The sequence below is a fragment of the Ambystoma mexicanum genome, chromosome 5p (assembly GCF_040938575.1).
Source record: "Ambystoma mexicanum isolate Mex_15411 chromosome 5p, UKY_AmexF1_1, whole genome shotgun sequence".
Lineage (NCBI taxonomy): Eukaryota > Metazoa > Chordata > Amphibia > Caudata > Ambystomatidae > Ambystoma > Ambystoma mexicanum.
This window is the reverse complement of record NC_090930.1, coordinates 153,882,493-153,899,498: the sequence shown is the minus strand read 5'-3', so window position 1 is coordinate 153,899,498 and position 17,006 is coordinate 153,882,493. Positions and strand designations below refer to the sequence as shown.

The 17,006-nt window shown below is 47.3% G+C and overlaps 1 protein-coding gene across 2 annotated transcripts in view; it reads left to right on the top strand.

The window, feature by feature from the left end:
* The first annotated feature begins 10,453 nt into the window (after positions 1–10,453).
* LOC138480809 (ras-like protein family member 11A-like) overlaps positions 10,454–17,006 on the top strand; it is a 326,666-nt gene continuing 320,113 nt past the window's right edge. Inside the window, exons 1-2 of one of the 2 annotated variants that reach the window (XM_069612557.1) lie at positions 10,454–10,763; positions 15,599–16,012. In XM_069612557.1, coding sequence (XP_069468658.1) covers positions 15,808–16,012 — 205 coding nt within the window. In that variant the 5' untranslated portion in view covers positions 10,454–10,763; positions 15,599–15,807. The remainder of the gene's footprint in view (positions 10,764–15,598; positions 16,013–17,006) is intronic. The other variant, XM_069612558.1, reaches the window with a different exon arrangement.

Sequence of the window (17,006 nt, the reverse complement as noted above, 5' to 3'; positions counted from 1 at the left end):
TTTCTGCAAGTGTCTGAGTTGCACACTGGTCTCAAATCCCATTGTCGCCAATGAACCTAAGTGTGCGCTCCTGGGATAATCGTTTTTTCTCACTGTGGGGTATCTGTCAAAATTAGAAGTCACCAAAGCTGAATCAGCTCACACAGACTGCTACTTTAAAAAAAAAACTTTCCTCGTGATATTTCCACATTTGCAATAATGACGGTCACTATTCATATACTGGACAGTACAAAGTTTGCCTCTTGGTTTACTCCTGTCAACGTCTTTAAATGTAACATCCCATGACAAGTATTAAAGACTGATTCTGTGATGTCATTTTCTTTGATGTCACTGATGTCACTCCATATGCAAATTTGGGGGCCCATCAATTTTTTGCTGTAATGGCCACGCCGATCCTAGGTCCAACCCAGTTTCTGAAGAATCTACATCTTGTGCAGGCTTTCTACTCTGTGCCCCAGCTTCTGGGGTTCCATTTGTCAACTGCTCATGGGCCACACTGCAGCTTAGGAAGAGGGACAGCCTTGCTTGCAGGCTTTCAAGTAGAGAGGGGAGGTTCAAGGAAGGGCCGCTCATTGTGGTGAGCGTGCATACACTTTGCCAATTGAATGGCGCCTTCCACCCAAACTTTGATAAGGAACAAGTTACTTACCTGTAACTCCTGTTCTCCAGCATGGGTATCTTACATGGATTCACATGCTTGTGAATAGTCCCTGTCGTCAGGTTGGGAATCCATGGTTATATTTAAAAGCAGTTTCGCTTTGAAGCTAAAAACTGATTGTCGCTTATACAACCTATTGCTGTCACTTTGGCTCATACTGCCCAAGCCAATGGTAGTCGTCCACCTCAGCTCCATCGCCAGTGGCCATCTTCAGGTTTAGAAGTGCACGTGAAGTGGCAGTAGGAACCAAAAGAGCCATAGAGGGGTAGGAGGGAGGGTTTCATGTGAATCCTTGTAAGATACCCATGCTGGAGAACAGGAGTTACAGGTAAGAAACGTGTTCCTTATCCAGCATAGGATCTACCATGGGTTCACATGCTCGTGAATATGACTATACAGCAGTGCATACACAACCACGGGAGGTGAGCTAGGCTCAACAGGAACAGTAGAATAACTTACCTCTGATACACACTTATCTCAACTAAATAGGTTGTGAATCACTGCCTCGCCGACACAGGACTCAACCCTGGAATCCCTGTTGACGGAGTAGAATCTCGTGAAGGTATGAGTCGACCTCCATGTAGTAGGCCAGCAAATGTTCAGCAGGGGAACACCAGACAGGAACACCATAGTAGAAGCCGCGACTCTGGTGGAATGGGCTCTCTGTCTCTGTGGTAATGGTCTATTTGCAAGCCGATGGCAATACATGATACAGCCAGAGAGCCACCTGGAAATGGAAGCCTTGGAGAGGGCTTTACCCTGTTCCCCAGGTGCAAATGCCACAAACAGCTGAGAAGTTGTGCAAAAGGTCTTAGTATGTGTGACATAGAACTTCAAAGAACGTGCCATGTCTAGCGAATGCAAAACCCGTTCTGCAGGAGAGGAAGGATTGGGGAAGAAGACAGGAGGAACTAAAGGCACGTTCAAATGAAATTCTGATGGAACATTTGGCATGAATGATGGATGAGTATGTAGCACCACCTTGGACTGATGGAAAGACTAATAAGATGGTTTGCAAGAGAGAGCATGTAACTTTCCACCGCATCTCGCCAAAGTGATAGCCACCAGAAAAGCAGTCTTCAAAGACAAAAACTTTAGAGGGACTCTTTGAAGCGGTTCAAAAGGAGGACTACATTTTTACAGAACGACATTGAGCTCCCATTCGGAGGCTGGCGCCTTCAAAGGAGGGAACGCTCTGAACAGACCTTTCAGGAATTGTTTAACAAGTCTGAATGGGAGAGCGGGTTCCCCCTTGTTTCCTGATGTAGAACATGGTGGTCTTGTTGTCCATGAAGATGCAGACCACCTTGCCTTGGAGTTGAGGCTTGAGCGACTTCAGAGACCAGAACACCACTCTCAGCTCCAAGACATTGATTTACAACTCATCCTCTGGTTGCCATCGGCCTCTAAAATGAAATTGACCTGTGTGTGCTCCCCACCCTCTTCAATGGTGACCGGGGCATGATGTGCTCGAAGGCGAAAAGGAACTAGTTGAGTGAGATGCTGACATGCAAACCATCTCTGCAGGGTCTACCTGAGCACTGGAATAGGGGTGATCTTGTTGTTTCAGAAGGCTGATAGTTGTTACATACTGGTATCTAGAAACTGTTCAAGAGGTCTCTTGTGCAGCCTGCAATGAGGGACTAGAGGGATGCATGGAGACATCATCCCTAGAAGAGATTTGATAGAGCGTATGGTTGTCACTCGAGGAGTTGAGAGCTGTTGCACTTTTTTCAAGATGGCCTTGACCCGCTCATCTCAGGGAGAAGTGAAGCACGTAAGTGTGTTGTGACATGAACCTAGAAAGAGAGCATTCTGCGATGGCACCATGCATGATTTCGGAAAGTTGATTGAGAATCCCAGCAAAGTTAAGCCCCTGATGATCTCCTTGGTGTGCTGCAAGGCCAGTGGATGAGAGTGGGTGCAGATCAGCCAATCGTCCAGGTAGGGATATACGTAGATCCCTGAATGCTATAGATGGGCTGCCACTGGAGCCAGGCACTTTGTGAGGACCATTGGAACTGGCTTGCGGGCGTAGGAAAGAGCCTTGAATTGGTAATGTCTGCCATTTACAACAAATCGTAGGAAGCGTTGGTGCCTGCAATGAATGGGGTTTTGGAAGTAGGCATCCTATAGGTCTAGGGAGGCCAGGATGTCTCTGTGTGTGCTCCAGTTGTTCAAGCATGTGCTGCAACATGACCATCCAGAGCTTTTGGGAATTGAGAAACTTGTTGAGTTGTCTCATGATGAGGATGAGCCTCCAAAAACCCAACTTTTCCTCACTAGGAACTATCAAGGGTAGACTCCGGCATTATCTCTATTGCTCCTTTTTGTAACAGTACCCAAACCTCTTGCCAGAGTAGAGGTAGGTGGATTCGCCTTTCTTATGATGTAAGGAATGGAAGGGCATTTGACTAGGAATTCGAGGGTGTCACCCTGCTGTACAATTCTCAGCACTCGCTTGTCAGTGGAGATGTTGCACCACTCGTTGACAAACAGTTATAGTCGGCCTCCCACTGGGGTACTGAAATGGGAGACGGGGCCCTGGACAGGCCTGTTTGGGCATCTGCGTCCTGGAGGATGTTCCACGTCAATGCTGTATTCCCCCTCTGTAGGACTGTCAACGTCCTCTGTATGCCTCTTGCATGCTGCAGCACAAAGGTTGGCGATATGCTGGCCTGTACTCCCGTGTGGATCTGGAGAAATGGCCCTTGGAGGAATGAAAGGACTGCTTTTGTTGCTGAAGAGTACCCAGCAAGCATGGCATTTCTGTGCCCACCTTTATGGACTATAGGGTCTCATCTACAGCCTTGCTGGAAAGGCATATCAATAACTTTTGATTGAACTAGTGACCTTCAAGCAGCCTTGCCTGTGGAGCACTGCCCAGTTGCCCATGTGTCAGAAATCTGAATCTGCAATGTCCAGAGTGACCGTAATCACACAATAAGAAGCAACCTCACCTTTGTGAAATAATGCTAACGCCTCATTCTTCTTGTCCTCTGAGAGGAAGTCTAAGGTGGGTCCCAGGTTATACCAAAACTCTCTATCGTATCTGGAGAGTATAGCCACTTTGATGATGGAGGTGGGAGTGGTGATGATGCGTTTCCCAAATGCGTCCAATTTCTTACCCTCATGGCCTGATGGAAACATGCATGGAGAGGAGGGGTTAGTGGATCTTTTCTTCGCTGGAGCAGAAACCACAGAGTCATGTTAAGGCTGCGAACGAAGATACCTAGGAGCAGGATCCAGTATTTTGTACTTCTTCTCTAGGCAGTTCTCTTTGGAGGTGCTGAGAAGGGATTTTGCATGACCAATAAGCCCTCTTCCCATATCTCGTCGAGCAGAGGGATTGACACAACTGATTTCCTAAAGGACTGTCCCATTTGGAAAAGGAACCTCTCCTTTTACTTCTCTTTCGGAACCAGATTGAATACTTATGCTGCACAGGTCAACAGTGCATGAAATTAGCCGATTTCATCTGGTGTAGAGTCTATGGAGGGATGATCCACATCAGGGGTTCAATATCAACCCGGAATTAGGTCCTTAAACTCATCTGTACCTTTAGTACCTTGTGAGGTGTCAGTATCAGAATTGTTATCCGTGTCTGTGAGGGTAGCCACAGGGATGGAAAACAGCCTAAGTGCAGTCATAGGTGGAGGAGAAGGCACTAAATGTGGCCTTGGCCCTGAGGGCAATGGTGGACTCCGAGCGGAAGCAGGTCTTCAGGGTAATGGTAAACTCCTAGAGGGAGCAGCGTGGGCAGCTGTTGGAGGCAAACGCTGCTGCAGCTCGGAAACCAAGGTGTGAAGTGTAGGCAGGATGTTCAAGGACAAGTCTCTAGGCGCTGTGCCCATGGGAGCAGTGGGCAGTCCATATTTCTAGGCATTTTTGTAACAATTAGAATGAGAAATAATTTCATTTTATGCTATGTTTTTATGTAATTTCCAGGCGGTTTTTAACAGCTATAGTGCATTTTACTAGGACTTTGGGACAGAAATGGCCAGTTAAGACTAGTTTATGGCTGCTCGGAAGATGTGACAAGTGTGATATTTGATGGAAAGAAGGAAGGTAAAATTAGGAATATGCTTGATCATTTGCAGAATCATAACTATTATACAGTTCATGAAAATGACAAAAATGTGCCAAATGGCCATGCTACCTCATATGGAGTTGACGATCAGTTTACCTAATTCCCTATGACCACCTCAACCCACATATCTAATGCGTATGTCAGGGGCTAGTAGAAATATGAAGTTATGAGACATAACTGGGTTTTTGTCAAAAAAGTGGCCAAGAGAACAAAGAAGGGTAATAAAATGCCAATAGACAGATGGTTCTATCTTACCTTGGACCAATCATGCCAGGGGGAGGAGATATGAATGGTAAACTGTCCTATGCAAGGGGTAGAGGTAATTCTAGAGTACTCCCCCTAGATTGTAAAGTGAGTGATGTCATTGGGGCTATATAGGGGTACTGGACTAAGTCAGGGAGACACACACAAATTCAGGGAGACAGGAGAAGGAGGAAGGAGAGGAGGCAGCTGAACCATACCAAAGAGAGTGCAGTGACCAGACCCCTTGCCTGGCTGTCCAGAGTGTCCTGAGATCCAGCTGGCTGCCCAGAATCCCAAACCAAGGGGAGTGCAGTGACCAGACCTCTTGCCTAACTGTCCAGAGGGTCCTGAGATCCAGCTGACTTTCCAGAATCCCAAACCAAGGCTTACTTTGCAAGTAGCAAATACCCCCAGCCATAAAATGCATAAGCCATTCCTTTTTGTAGCATTGAAACGCCATAGAAAATCCCTTTGAAAGCCCATTGAAAAGACCCATTGAACACCCAATTGAAACCCTCACATTGCTAGTGTAATTCAACCAACTTCCCATAGAAGAATCTGTGTTTAGCCTGTATATGTTAGCATATTCCCTTTGGTAAACCTCTCAGTGTCTGTGCAAATCCTTAGCATATTCTTAAGTAAATCAATTAATTCCCTCATTGAAATTCATGGTACAAGTTGGTTAAAATTCAAAATAAACCCCCTGTCCCTTGTGTCTTTCTTTAATAATCATACTAATTAAAGTGATGCCTCCTCGTAACTGAAAACCGAATTTGCCTGTGCATTGTGTGCATTATCCCACAAATTCCTATTTGCATCTGTCTTATTGAAAACCTCAAACCGTAGTCCCATTGAGAGCAATCCCTTTTGCCTACAAATCTATCTGTCATGTGTCTCTCTCCGTGTCAAAGAAAACCGATTTAGCTATTCTGAGCTATACCCCTTCCCTGAGCTGCCTGTCATTGTAAATCCGGTGTAAAATGAATTTCCACTTGCTGTTTGTATTTTTCCTTTGGCATTTGCTTTCTCCCCAAAATCGATTGTCCTACTTTATTTCTACATCGCCCTAGTGTGCTGATTAGTATTCTCTCAGCTTCCCTATTTCCTCAAGTGTAGCAACACAAATGTCCTTGTATTATGTACCATAGCAGTTGTGAGTAGCTTTGTGAGTAATAATCAAAATCCAATTCTGCCATTTTGCTCCAAAAACGGGTTTTCATTTTCTTTGCTGGCCTCCCATCCTGGGGTGGTGGGCTTTACTCAAAATCCGATTTTCTCTCTCTATCCCTACTCATTGCCACTGCCTTCCATTCAAAGGAATCAAATTAGCTAATGTTTGGGGCTGAGTGTTGCAGGGGGGAGTGCTAAACCATTGGGGTTATCTCTTTCTAAAAATTTCTCTTTTTCTGTGTTGCCATTAAACACTGTGAGAAGTGTAACAGTATATCTTCACTGAATTGTTTTGTAGAGATTAGTGCAATTGTGTACCACAACAGTAGAGGCTGTAAAATTGTTTGATTTTCTTTTTCTATTAAATAATAAATTAATAAATATCTTATTGATACACACCAGGCTGATTCCTGGTGCATTGTGACACGTGGTGTTTGTGGAGGTTGGGTGCGGGACTCGTTGGACGCCTACTCAAACAGGCCCACTCAAACAGAAAAGAACCTGTGGTTTATTAAAAATAAAAAGCGCTTTATTGTACACCACATTCATTGTCGGGGAAGGAGTTCCTGGCTGGAGTGTGCTGTGTAATAAAATGGCGACCCTTGTGTACTAAAAACATTATGTATTACTGAGTTCACAAGTTACTCACGTTTGCGTTTAGTAAAATAACCATAATACACACAAATAAATAACTTAAATAATGTATTCTTTGTAAAAACTATTTCTTATCAAACTATATAAGATATATCAAATAATGTACTGAAATGTTTTTCAGTACATATAGGTGTGCATGGGACCAGAGTGTCCATAGGTTGTGGACACACAGTTTGCTTCAAGAATAAAACTAAAGCCATACTCCTTTTGCTCTATATATTTCTATGACAATTCATAGTGTATGGTTAGTTTACCATGAAAGGCTAGTTTATTATGCAATGTGGTTTGCTTCCAAGGCATTGCTATAAATTATTATTTATGCACATCAAATGTACAGCAACACCTTAATAAATATCTATATCAACTAAACCTGGGAAGATTTGCTCAGTTGCTTAAATTGTCCACATCCGGGTTTCACCATTTAGCCAAAGTATGTGATCCTGGGCAAATCATTTAATCTCACTGGGCCTCATTCCTTAATAAGGGTATGCCTGCCTCCAAAATAGTGTCCGGGTCCAGGTTCCCTGAATGGTGAAATACCGGGCCATTCCGACTTTGGAGGGCCCGGTATTTCTTCCTTCAGGGAACCCAGAGCCGGTCCTTTCTCATTCCCATTCGAGCCACTATAGGGCTCGAATAATAACGGGCGTTTCCGGGTCCCGCGAGGGAACCTCATAATAGGGAGGAATGGGTTTACCGGCACTGGCACCAATACTGGTGCCGTAAACCCATTCCTCCAACCTCGTAATGAGGCCCACTGTGTCTTAATCTGCAGCTCTGTAGGTGATTCACTTCATAGATTATGTTGATATATTCTGCTGTTATTTAAAAAAGCCTAATGACTATAGAGTTGATCCATATATAATAATAGTGCAATTTAGGTATTTTGCACCACAAAGTTATTTGCAACTTGTCTTAATTATGGCAGCTTACTCTAAATTCACTTCCATGGTGCCTCCAAGTATCAGAGACTGCAGGGCTCCTGCACCATTTGGCAAAATGGTCCTCGGCGAGGGCCACCCTTAGTGCCGACGCTCCCCCCTAGGCACGGCCCAGGAAACGGTGGGTTTGCGGGAGGGTGCGGGCCTCGCAAGTCACCGCCTAGGGTGAAGTTTTTTTGGGGGGCAAGTGGGGCGTCATCAGGGGGCAACATAGGGTCGAGCTGCAGCCTGGGAGCACCCCTGTATAAAGTGCACTGGCACGTAGGGGCGGCCTCTTTATCTCCTGTTCCTGGTTCGTGATGCCCTCCCACCCGCCCTTTCATTTGGTTTTGGCTATGATGATATGTTTTTTCTTTCAGACATGCCCAGCGGATGTTACATGGTGGTCCCTTCAGAAAGTACTGGCAGATACAACAAGGGGACTGCACAGCCATCAGCTTAGAAAGAACGGCACCCAGGAGTATTAGTGTCAGGGGAGAGCCCATGTGAAAGGGGAGGGCAGGGGAGCTTGGAAGACCTTCCAGCCCCAAACGTGGGTGGGTGGAATTGGGGAGTGTAACGAAGGAGAAGGAGAGAAAACAACGAATCCTAACAAGGGGAGGAGGAGGAACAATGGGAGTTATGGGAAAACGGGGCGCTCAGAAGTAATGAGGAAACAAAGATTGAGGGCATGTAGAGTATGGGCAAGGAAACCTGAGAAGAAGGAAGGTTAGAGCGGGGATAGGAAGGAATTGGGGAGTGGAAGGGTCAGTTTAGGGAATCAATTGGGTATGCCTAGGATGTGGACCTTGGAATGCTGTGAAAAGTGGGCATCAGAGGAGCAGGGTTGGGAAGATTAGGGAAGGACATTCAGGAAATGGGTAAGGGGATGAAAATGGGGAAGGGAGTGGTTAACGGGAGCGGGGGGGAGGTACCTAACGGGGCGGGACTCGGTAGAGAACAGTATGGTAAAAAGGGAAGGAGCTGGGCAATGCGAGGCTTGATGGGGGGGATCAGCTTAAAGGCGGAGGAAGTTTGGACAAAACAAGGTTGGAGGAATGGGGGGAGAGTCACGATAGGTTAAGGAAGGAAAGCCATGGGGATCAGGAAAATTGAAGGGAAAATCAAGACTACCAAAGGGAAAGGACAAGAGGGTAAAGAAGAGGTTAATGTAGGGGAAAGAAAGGAAGAATTAAAGGCGGCAGATTGATAAGTTGAATGGAACAAATTAAAGGAAAATGAAGCAAAAAATGACAAGTGAAAAAACAAATGGGAATGTGAAAATGAACGATTAAAGTGAAAAAAGAAAAAGAAAAAATTGAAAGAAAAAGTTGGCCTGGTGTAGAGAGGGACGGATAGGGAGAGACGGGCCTTCGACAGGTCTGCAACAACCTTAAGGGGTGGGGTTAGGTTGCTACTCTCAGGGTAGAGTCCTGAGGGTAGCGGCGAAACAGAACACCTGTAAAATAACTCCTGACTTTATGTATTTTAATAAAGTTTGCTGTGGCAATTTCACTCGACTCAGCCAACTGGTCCTGCCTCTCATTTGGGTATCCGGGGGGGTGGGGACAGAAGGGTGGGCTCCAAGGGGAGGAAGGGAGTGCGAACGGAATGTGGACATGACGTAAGGGGGTGTAAGAGTGTGCAGCATCTCGGGATGTGCCCCCGATGCGGGGTGTCAGTGCTATGATGATGCTCCTTGTGATGTCCTTTTCTGTGAAGTAATTTCTGTTGGTGCAATCCATATGCAAATTAGGAGTATATGAACACCTGGGCAGAGCTTTGACAGAAGAGTTCCCTGCATCTGTAATGATTCTGAAGTTTTATTTTTTGTTATGTGTAAAAATGCCATTTTCCACTCATGTTACCAAAAAAGTAGATTGGGGCAAGTGTGGGCCGCAAATTAGACCGTATGGAATTGTGCGCACTGCATTTGGGGGGAAAGGTCCAGGCAGTAGTCGAAGTGTATAAAATGAAGTAGTGGAACTATGTTCCTTCTGGACTGCCCCCACTCGCCACAAACCCCATTGCTGTGCCCTCTCTCACACACCGTCCAAACCACCAAACAAACACACTTGCTATTTATGGGAATGTTAAGTGCAGTGCACTGAAGTGCAAGCTTCAACTTCTTCCTACACTTTCATTTTAAAACTAAACCATCCCAGAACGGTTTCTTTTTAAAATAAAAGTATAGGAACAGTGAAACTTAAAAATAAAAAGTATTGGAGCACCGCTCCCGACCGCTCTCTCCCACTTCGACCTCTGGTTCCAGGACATTTTTCGTGGCTCGCCCCCCTACTCTTACAATGCTGGATGCTCCCCTGATCTGGGCGAACTTTTTTTCAGAAGGTAGACTTTTACAAAACTTAACAAAATAATTCACATTGTTTCCTAAATGTAGAGAGAGCATGTGTGATGGGAAAGACCGTAAAGAAAGAAAGAGGACTTGCAAGAGTGATGTGGCTATTTGCCCCCCCCCCCCCCCCTCCACCCCGCTTCCCCCCTCGTGCAACAGGAGGGCCTGGATGTGCGCGAGCTTGTCGGGGGCTGGCGCTGTAGAAATATGGACATCTCTGTTATCAGAAGCGCATGAATCAATCCCAGCTGGCGAAGTGCCTCCTAGCGCCCTCTGATTGGCTGCCGGCTGCAGGGACGCTTTCTTATTGGCCAGGAGCTGGGAAAGTTCCATCCAGGCTCACTCATCGCGAGCCTCCTTGCTCCTGGGAGACGGGCATCAGCCTGAGAGCAGAGCGAGGCGGGAGGAGGTCTGCGCCGCTCGGGGGGAGACAGCAGAGAAAGCGAGCCCCTGCCACGGGATTCTGGGGGCATGAAAGGCATGCAGCGCCCGGGCGGCTTTCCCTTTCAGACAGGGCTTGTGGAATGCGTCTGACTCCCTGGAATGCCACCATGTCCCAGCACTCGAATAACTTTCTGCTGGTTCCCATACCGGAGTACCCGCTCGCCGACTGCGTGCCCAACAAGGTCATTAAGATCGTCGTGCTGGGGGGCAGTGGCGTGGGAAAAACAGGTAAGGTTGCTTCCTTAATTTTCTGTATGGCGCTTAAAGGGGCTATCTACCCTACCAAAAAAATCTGGATTGAAAGTATAGTGAAAACAAGGAGCAATGTCCTTCCCTGAAGAGTTCTGCTTCAACGACAATGCCCAACAAGAAGGGTTCAATCAAGCATGACCGTTTAATTTATGAGTATGTTTTGGGGGGCTTATTTCGTCTTCATTTGGTATGGGGAGCCTAGTGATAAAGGCATAACCCAACTCTCCTCAGCAGGGGAGTTGCTAGGTCTGGAAAAGACCCGGGGCTAAGCTGATGTCAGAACTGTTGGGACTGGGGGCTAGCTAGTCTTTTGGATGTAGCTCCTGAGATTCTATCCGGGGCTACAGCCAAAAGATCAGGGGCTATAGCCCCCTTAGCCCCCCCCTAGAAACGCCCCTGCTCCTCAGTTCTGCTCTAGCAACAATCATCAACAGCATTCTAAAATGCCCCTTTCCTTGATGAGGTTTAATTCTGACGTGCTGTATTAATATGCTTTACAGGGTCCCAAAGCACCACCGCAGTAGCTTCAGGGCGCCTAGGCTTGTCTGTGGACTGGCCTCTGCCAGGGGCGTGCAGCCCTGAATCTACGTAGCTTCAGAGCGCCTAGGCTTGTCTGTGGACTGGCCTCTGCCAGGGGCGTGCAGCCCTGAATCTACGTAGCTTCAGAGCGCCTAGGCTTGTCTGTGGACTGGCCTCTGCCAGGGGCGTGCAGCCCTGAATCTACGTAGCTTCAGAGCTCCTAGGCTTGTCTGTGGACTGGCCTCTGCCAGGGGCGTGCAGCCCTGAATCTACGTAGCTTCAGAGCGCCTAGGCTTGTCTGTGGACTGGCCTCTGCCAGGGGCGTGCAGCCCTGAATCTACGTAGCTTCAGAGCTCCTAGGCTTGTCTGTGGACTGGCCTCTGCCAGGGGCGTGCAGCCCTGAATCTACGTAGCTTCAGAGCTCCTAGGCTTGTCTGTGGACTGGCCTCTGCCAGGGGCGTGCAGCCCTGAATCTACGTAGCTTCAGAGCGCCTAGGCTTGTCTGTGGACTGGCCTCTGCCAGGGGCGTGCAGCCCTGAATCTACGTAGCTTCAGAGCGCCTAGGCTTGTCTGTGGACTGGCCTCTGCCAGGGGCGTGCAGCCCGGAGTCTACTGGAGGAAATAAAATGAGTGAGGGAAAGTTGGACATAGATGCTGCACACACACGAGGAGAGAGAGACAGTTGCAGCAGGGGAAGAGTGTTTTGTGATTCCATGTCAGTCCTGTTTCGTGGACAAACTATAACCAAAAAAGTGATGGGTAGAAGGTTTTTAATTAATCTGAAACACCGGTAACCTTCCACACCACTGTTTTTTATCCTGTCTGTGCCATTGCAAAATGGGTCCAGACATATGCAAACCAGTCAGGTATTGCCACCAATGGGAACAGCCAAGCCCGAACTGCTAGGCCAGGTCCCCTCTGTACGGAATGGCTTGTCAGGCTGAAAAACGATGGTGTGGAGGGTTGCCCAGAGCTCTGCCCGTGGTTAAAATTAATTCAAAACCTTCCAGCCATCATCTTTTAGTTTTGCTTAAGTCACCCTGAGTGGGGTGGGTATGCCCAGATGTGGGTCCCAAGCCTGCTGTTCCTAGAGACCCAAGGTACTCCTCATGGTTGACACCCAACAAGGCAGAAACATGTCTGGGGATGTGGCTTAGCAGTTCGTCTGGACTGTCCATTTTGAGGGTGGGACTAAGCCTGATTTGCATATGGTCTTTCCCTTTCTGTAATGGCTTGCAGGATGACAAATTATGGTCTGGAGGGTTGCCCAGAGCTGTGCCTGTGGCTATGATTAATTCAAAACCTTCCAGCCATCACCTTTTTGTTTTACTTAAGTCATGTTAGGTGGTCCATGGTTCTGCAAAGGGGAGGAGGTGGGTTTGCCCTAAAGTGTTGTGGAGAGTTTTAAGTTGGTCCGCAATGTAATGTTGGATGCAGGAGGTGCTAAGAGCGTGCTCAGCAAATCTTGGAAGTTTGGGGGGTTGTTGGCCCTGGCAACTCTATATGTGACACTCTGGATCTACCTCCAGAATGTTAATTCTGTGACTTCCAAGGGTGCCTTGTCAGGAATATAAAGGGAAATGTTGCTGGTAACAGAAGAAATTATTATATAGATTGAGGACAAGCAACATTATACATTTTTAAGTGCGGGTATGCGGTACGGCCAACTGAATTAGGGGTTTGATCATGATGAATGAAGCGCTAGAGTGGAAGCAGAGAAGGTGAAGTACAGGAGCAAGGTTGTGGGAGGGCACCATGTTAGCTAGAAGGCAGAAGAGAGGTAGGTTGGGAGAGAGGTAGGTTAGGAGGGTAACTCTGAGGCGAGGAGTGTGGGAGGGGACAATGGTAGCTGGAAGGCAGATGAGAGGTAGGTTAGGAGGGTAACTGAGGCGAGGAGTGTGGGACGGGACCATGTTAGCTAGAAGGCAGAAAAGAGGTAGGTTAGGAGGGTAACTGAGGCAAGGAGTGTGGGAGGGGACCATGTTAGCTGGAAGGCAGATGAGAGGTAGGTTAGGAGGGTAACTCTGAGACGAGGAGTGCTGGAGGGGACCATGTTAGCTAGAAGGCAGATGAGAGGTAGGTTAGGAGGGTAGGAGGGTAGGTTAGGAGGGTAACTGAGGTGATGAGTATGGGAGGGCACCATGTTAGCTAGAAGGCAGATTCGAGGTAACTCTGAGGCAAAGAGTGTGGGAGGGGACCATGTTAGCTGGAAGGCAGATGAGAGGTAGGTTAGGAGGGTAACTCTGAGGTGAGGAGTGCGGGAGGGGACCATGTTAGCTAGAAGGCAGATGAGAGGTAGATTAGGAGGGTATCTGAGGCGAGGTGTGCGGGAGGGGACCATGTTAGCTAGAAGGCAGATGAGAGGTAGGTTAGGAGGGTAACTCTGAGATGAGGAGTGCGGGAGGGGGCCATGTTAGCTAGAAGGCAGATGAGAGGTAGGTTAGGAGGGTAACTGAGGCGAGGAGTGTGGGAGGGGACCATGTTAGCTAGAAGGCAGAAAAGAGGTAGGTTAGGAGGGTAACTGAGGCGAGGAGTGTGGGAGGGGACCATGTTAACTGGAAGGCAAATGAGAGGTAGGTTAGGAGGGTAACTCTGAGACGAGGAGTGCGGGAGGGGACCATGTTAGCTAGAAGGCAGATTCGAGGTAACTGTGAGGCGAAGCGTGTGGGAGGGGACTATGTTAGCTAGAAGGCAGATTCGAGGTAGGTTAAGAGGGTAACTCTGAGGCAAGGTGGTAGCAATCTGTGTGACCTGTTTCTTCTGAAATACAAGACCACTTGAACATGTGGCCAGGACAGGGTCAGACTGGGGCATAAAATTGTCTCGGGCGCCAACGAAAAAGTGGCCCACAGTTGCAAATGGGAATTCATGCCTTTTGTGATACTGTTTGAATAGGGGGGAGGTTTTTGCAAAAATGTGATGCAAATTGTACATTTCAAAAATATTGTATTCAGTAACTCTGGTCAAAACTGTTAGCCGCATGGTGAAGTAACTCATCAAACTGGCCCACATTGGCCAAAAAAGTGCCCCACTTTGACCCCAAAAAACAGGCCTACACAAGCATTTCTTGTTTTTGGTTCGGCCATGGGCCTATTCTAAGACAGGCCATGCCTGCGCCAGGATGCCGGCTACATTGCATGTCAGGCTAGTGCTCAGCACAACATATTTCACTACAGTCTTTTAAAGGGTAAAAGGTGTGCACTGTTACTGTTTAACCTTTTGTGTGCAACATTATAGAAATGAAATGTCCTCCCAGCCCCCACTGGAGTTCTTTTCTAGGGGTTCGTTATTAACCTTTCCTGAAAGGCAGATTTGTATTAATGCCTGTGTTGAGAAAAATCTCCCCCTTCGGTACCGCACTCTCCAACCCCTATTGATCCCCCCAGTCCATAATGTCCATTCCCAACACGGATTTTCTCGCCTCCCTTTCCCCCTTTAAACCTGCATTGCCCAACCGCTTTCGCTTCTGCCAGGTGTGTGCGAGTTCACAAGATTGAGATTCTAGCGCTGCGCTCATAATTTCCGCAGACCATTCCACTGAAAGCGCCATCTTCACCTTCTGGCCACTCTGAAGCGCTAAGGTTACTTGGCATTTCCATAGCATGGTGTTGCTTTCACAATGGAGGATTTGAAATTGCGAAGCCGCCAAGCAGTGGCATCGCATGGGCTGGCCTTGGACTGGCTTTCGACTTTTGACACTTGTAACGCCAAGAAGCGAGTTTTAAGCGCTAGAGGGAAATACTGGCCATTAAATATTAAGTGTGGGTATCGGCACACACGCGGCCTGTCACCTGGTGTCACTTGACGCTATGGACGCTTGTAGGACGTAATGCACCTGTTTCTAAAAGCGAGCTGCACACGGTGTGTTGAAACGCCCCCAGAGCCACGGTGCAGGCTGAAGTCCACGTTAAACATTGGCTAGTGAGACTTTTAAACAGTTGGCTGCCTTTGCTTGCACGTGCAAACTTTCTATGTTTTTTCTGTTGCTTTTGTGTTTCTCTAATCATCCCCGACTTTTTTATTTTGTATGTTTCCATAGAATACTGGATATGTTGAAAGGAGTTTGATGACGCGACTGACCCAAGGTCAGGGACCGTTGACCTGGTCAACCCCCCCCACCCTCCCGACCCACCACCCTCTCCCCGTCGAACTATTTTAATGCATTCCCTGAAGTGTGTTGATTTAAATACAGGAAACTGCTTTGTCCAAATAGTAATTAAAGCTTTGGAATTGAAGCATAAACATGACCCACTTAATTCACTTCCTGTTCTTTTCTTGGTTTGCAATTACAGCATGGCAGAGCGTACGGCTTGGCCTGTGCTATTCCTTCCAGTAACCAGGGCCAAGGAAGCTGCACACTGCCATCAATACTCGCCTTGAGGGTCTAACAGTTACACCGAGGAGAGGGAGGGTGTATTCTGAGACGTACTGCAGAAGCTATGCGGCGAACCCGCAGAAAAGAAGTCTGACAAATTGGGATCCTTCACTTGCAAGCTTCTAAATGCAACAGCAGCAGCTCCGTGTTATGACAGCCAGGCCCTTCGCGCCTTCCATGCTGATGGCAGCTGGATCGCAAAGCCAAACCCGCATCCTTTCAAGGCCTTGCTCAGACGCCTGTATGGTAATCTCCCAACTCTTACCCACCCCCCTTGCCCACCCTGACCAGCCAACAATCCATCAAACCTTGCAGTATTATCTTATTTCAGGTAACTTCGGTTAGTTCCGTTTGCTGTATTGTTTTTTTATTTATTTTGTATTCACATAGTTATAATATTTGCCACATTGCCGATATAAACCCCCTTACCGGAACATGGATCACAGAGTTAGTATATGTCTAGAAACCTGCTCCAAGTATTATCAGTTTCCTTTTCTTCTGACGATTATAGATCACTCGCTCCATAGCTACCAGTTTAAACATTTCATCAAACCAGGTACTCTCATTTGGGGAAATCCTTGATTTCGAAAGTCTTAGAATGAACTTCTTTGCCATCAATGAGCCTTTGCAAAGCCATCTCTTCTGTGCCACAGCCCCCCCTCTACAAGTTCGTCCCCCAGAATCAATGTCTCAAAGTCATAATCAAGGGATAACCCAAGCACTCTGTGAAAAACTGCACACACATTTTCACAGAACTTACGCACCTTAAATTGTAAAAGCATCGTGTTTAGCGCGCTGTGAAATCTATTCCCACTCTGACTTGCTACCTTGTTCCTGCCCACCTTCCATTCTGTGATTGGCCCTGCAGCCCGGGTATAACACCCTGACAAGCGAGCAATCCTCTTTAACATCCTGGATTGCTGGTGAGTTTGGACCACACCACTTTGTGGTTGGGAGCTTTTAACAAGCATTTTGCTAAAATGTGTAAAACCATCGCGCTTAGTGCTATACATCACTGCATTAGCTTCAGACTCGTGTGCTGCTGCAGTGTGAAGACGTCCATCCAGAAGCTCTTCTTTTCTGCTGAGGTACTGTGTTTGCTTGGCTAATACTTACCTCGAGTTTTGTGTCGGTACAGTGACGTAATTTCACCAAAATGCCGAAGGTAGGGACGTGACATCACATGACCCTTGACCTCTGACATCACAGGAAGTGATGTCAATTGACCCCACCCCAAAGCGACATCACAGGAAGTGATGGAAAACAACCTTTCACCCCTTGACAAAATAGGAACTAGCATCACATAGCATTGTTCCTAACTACGA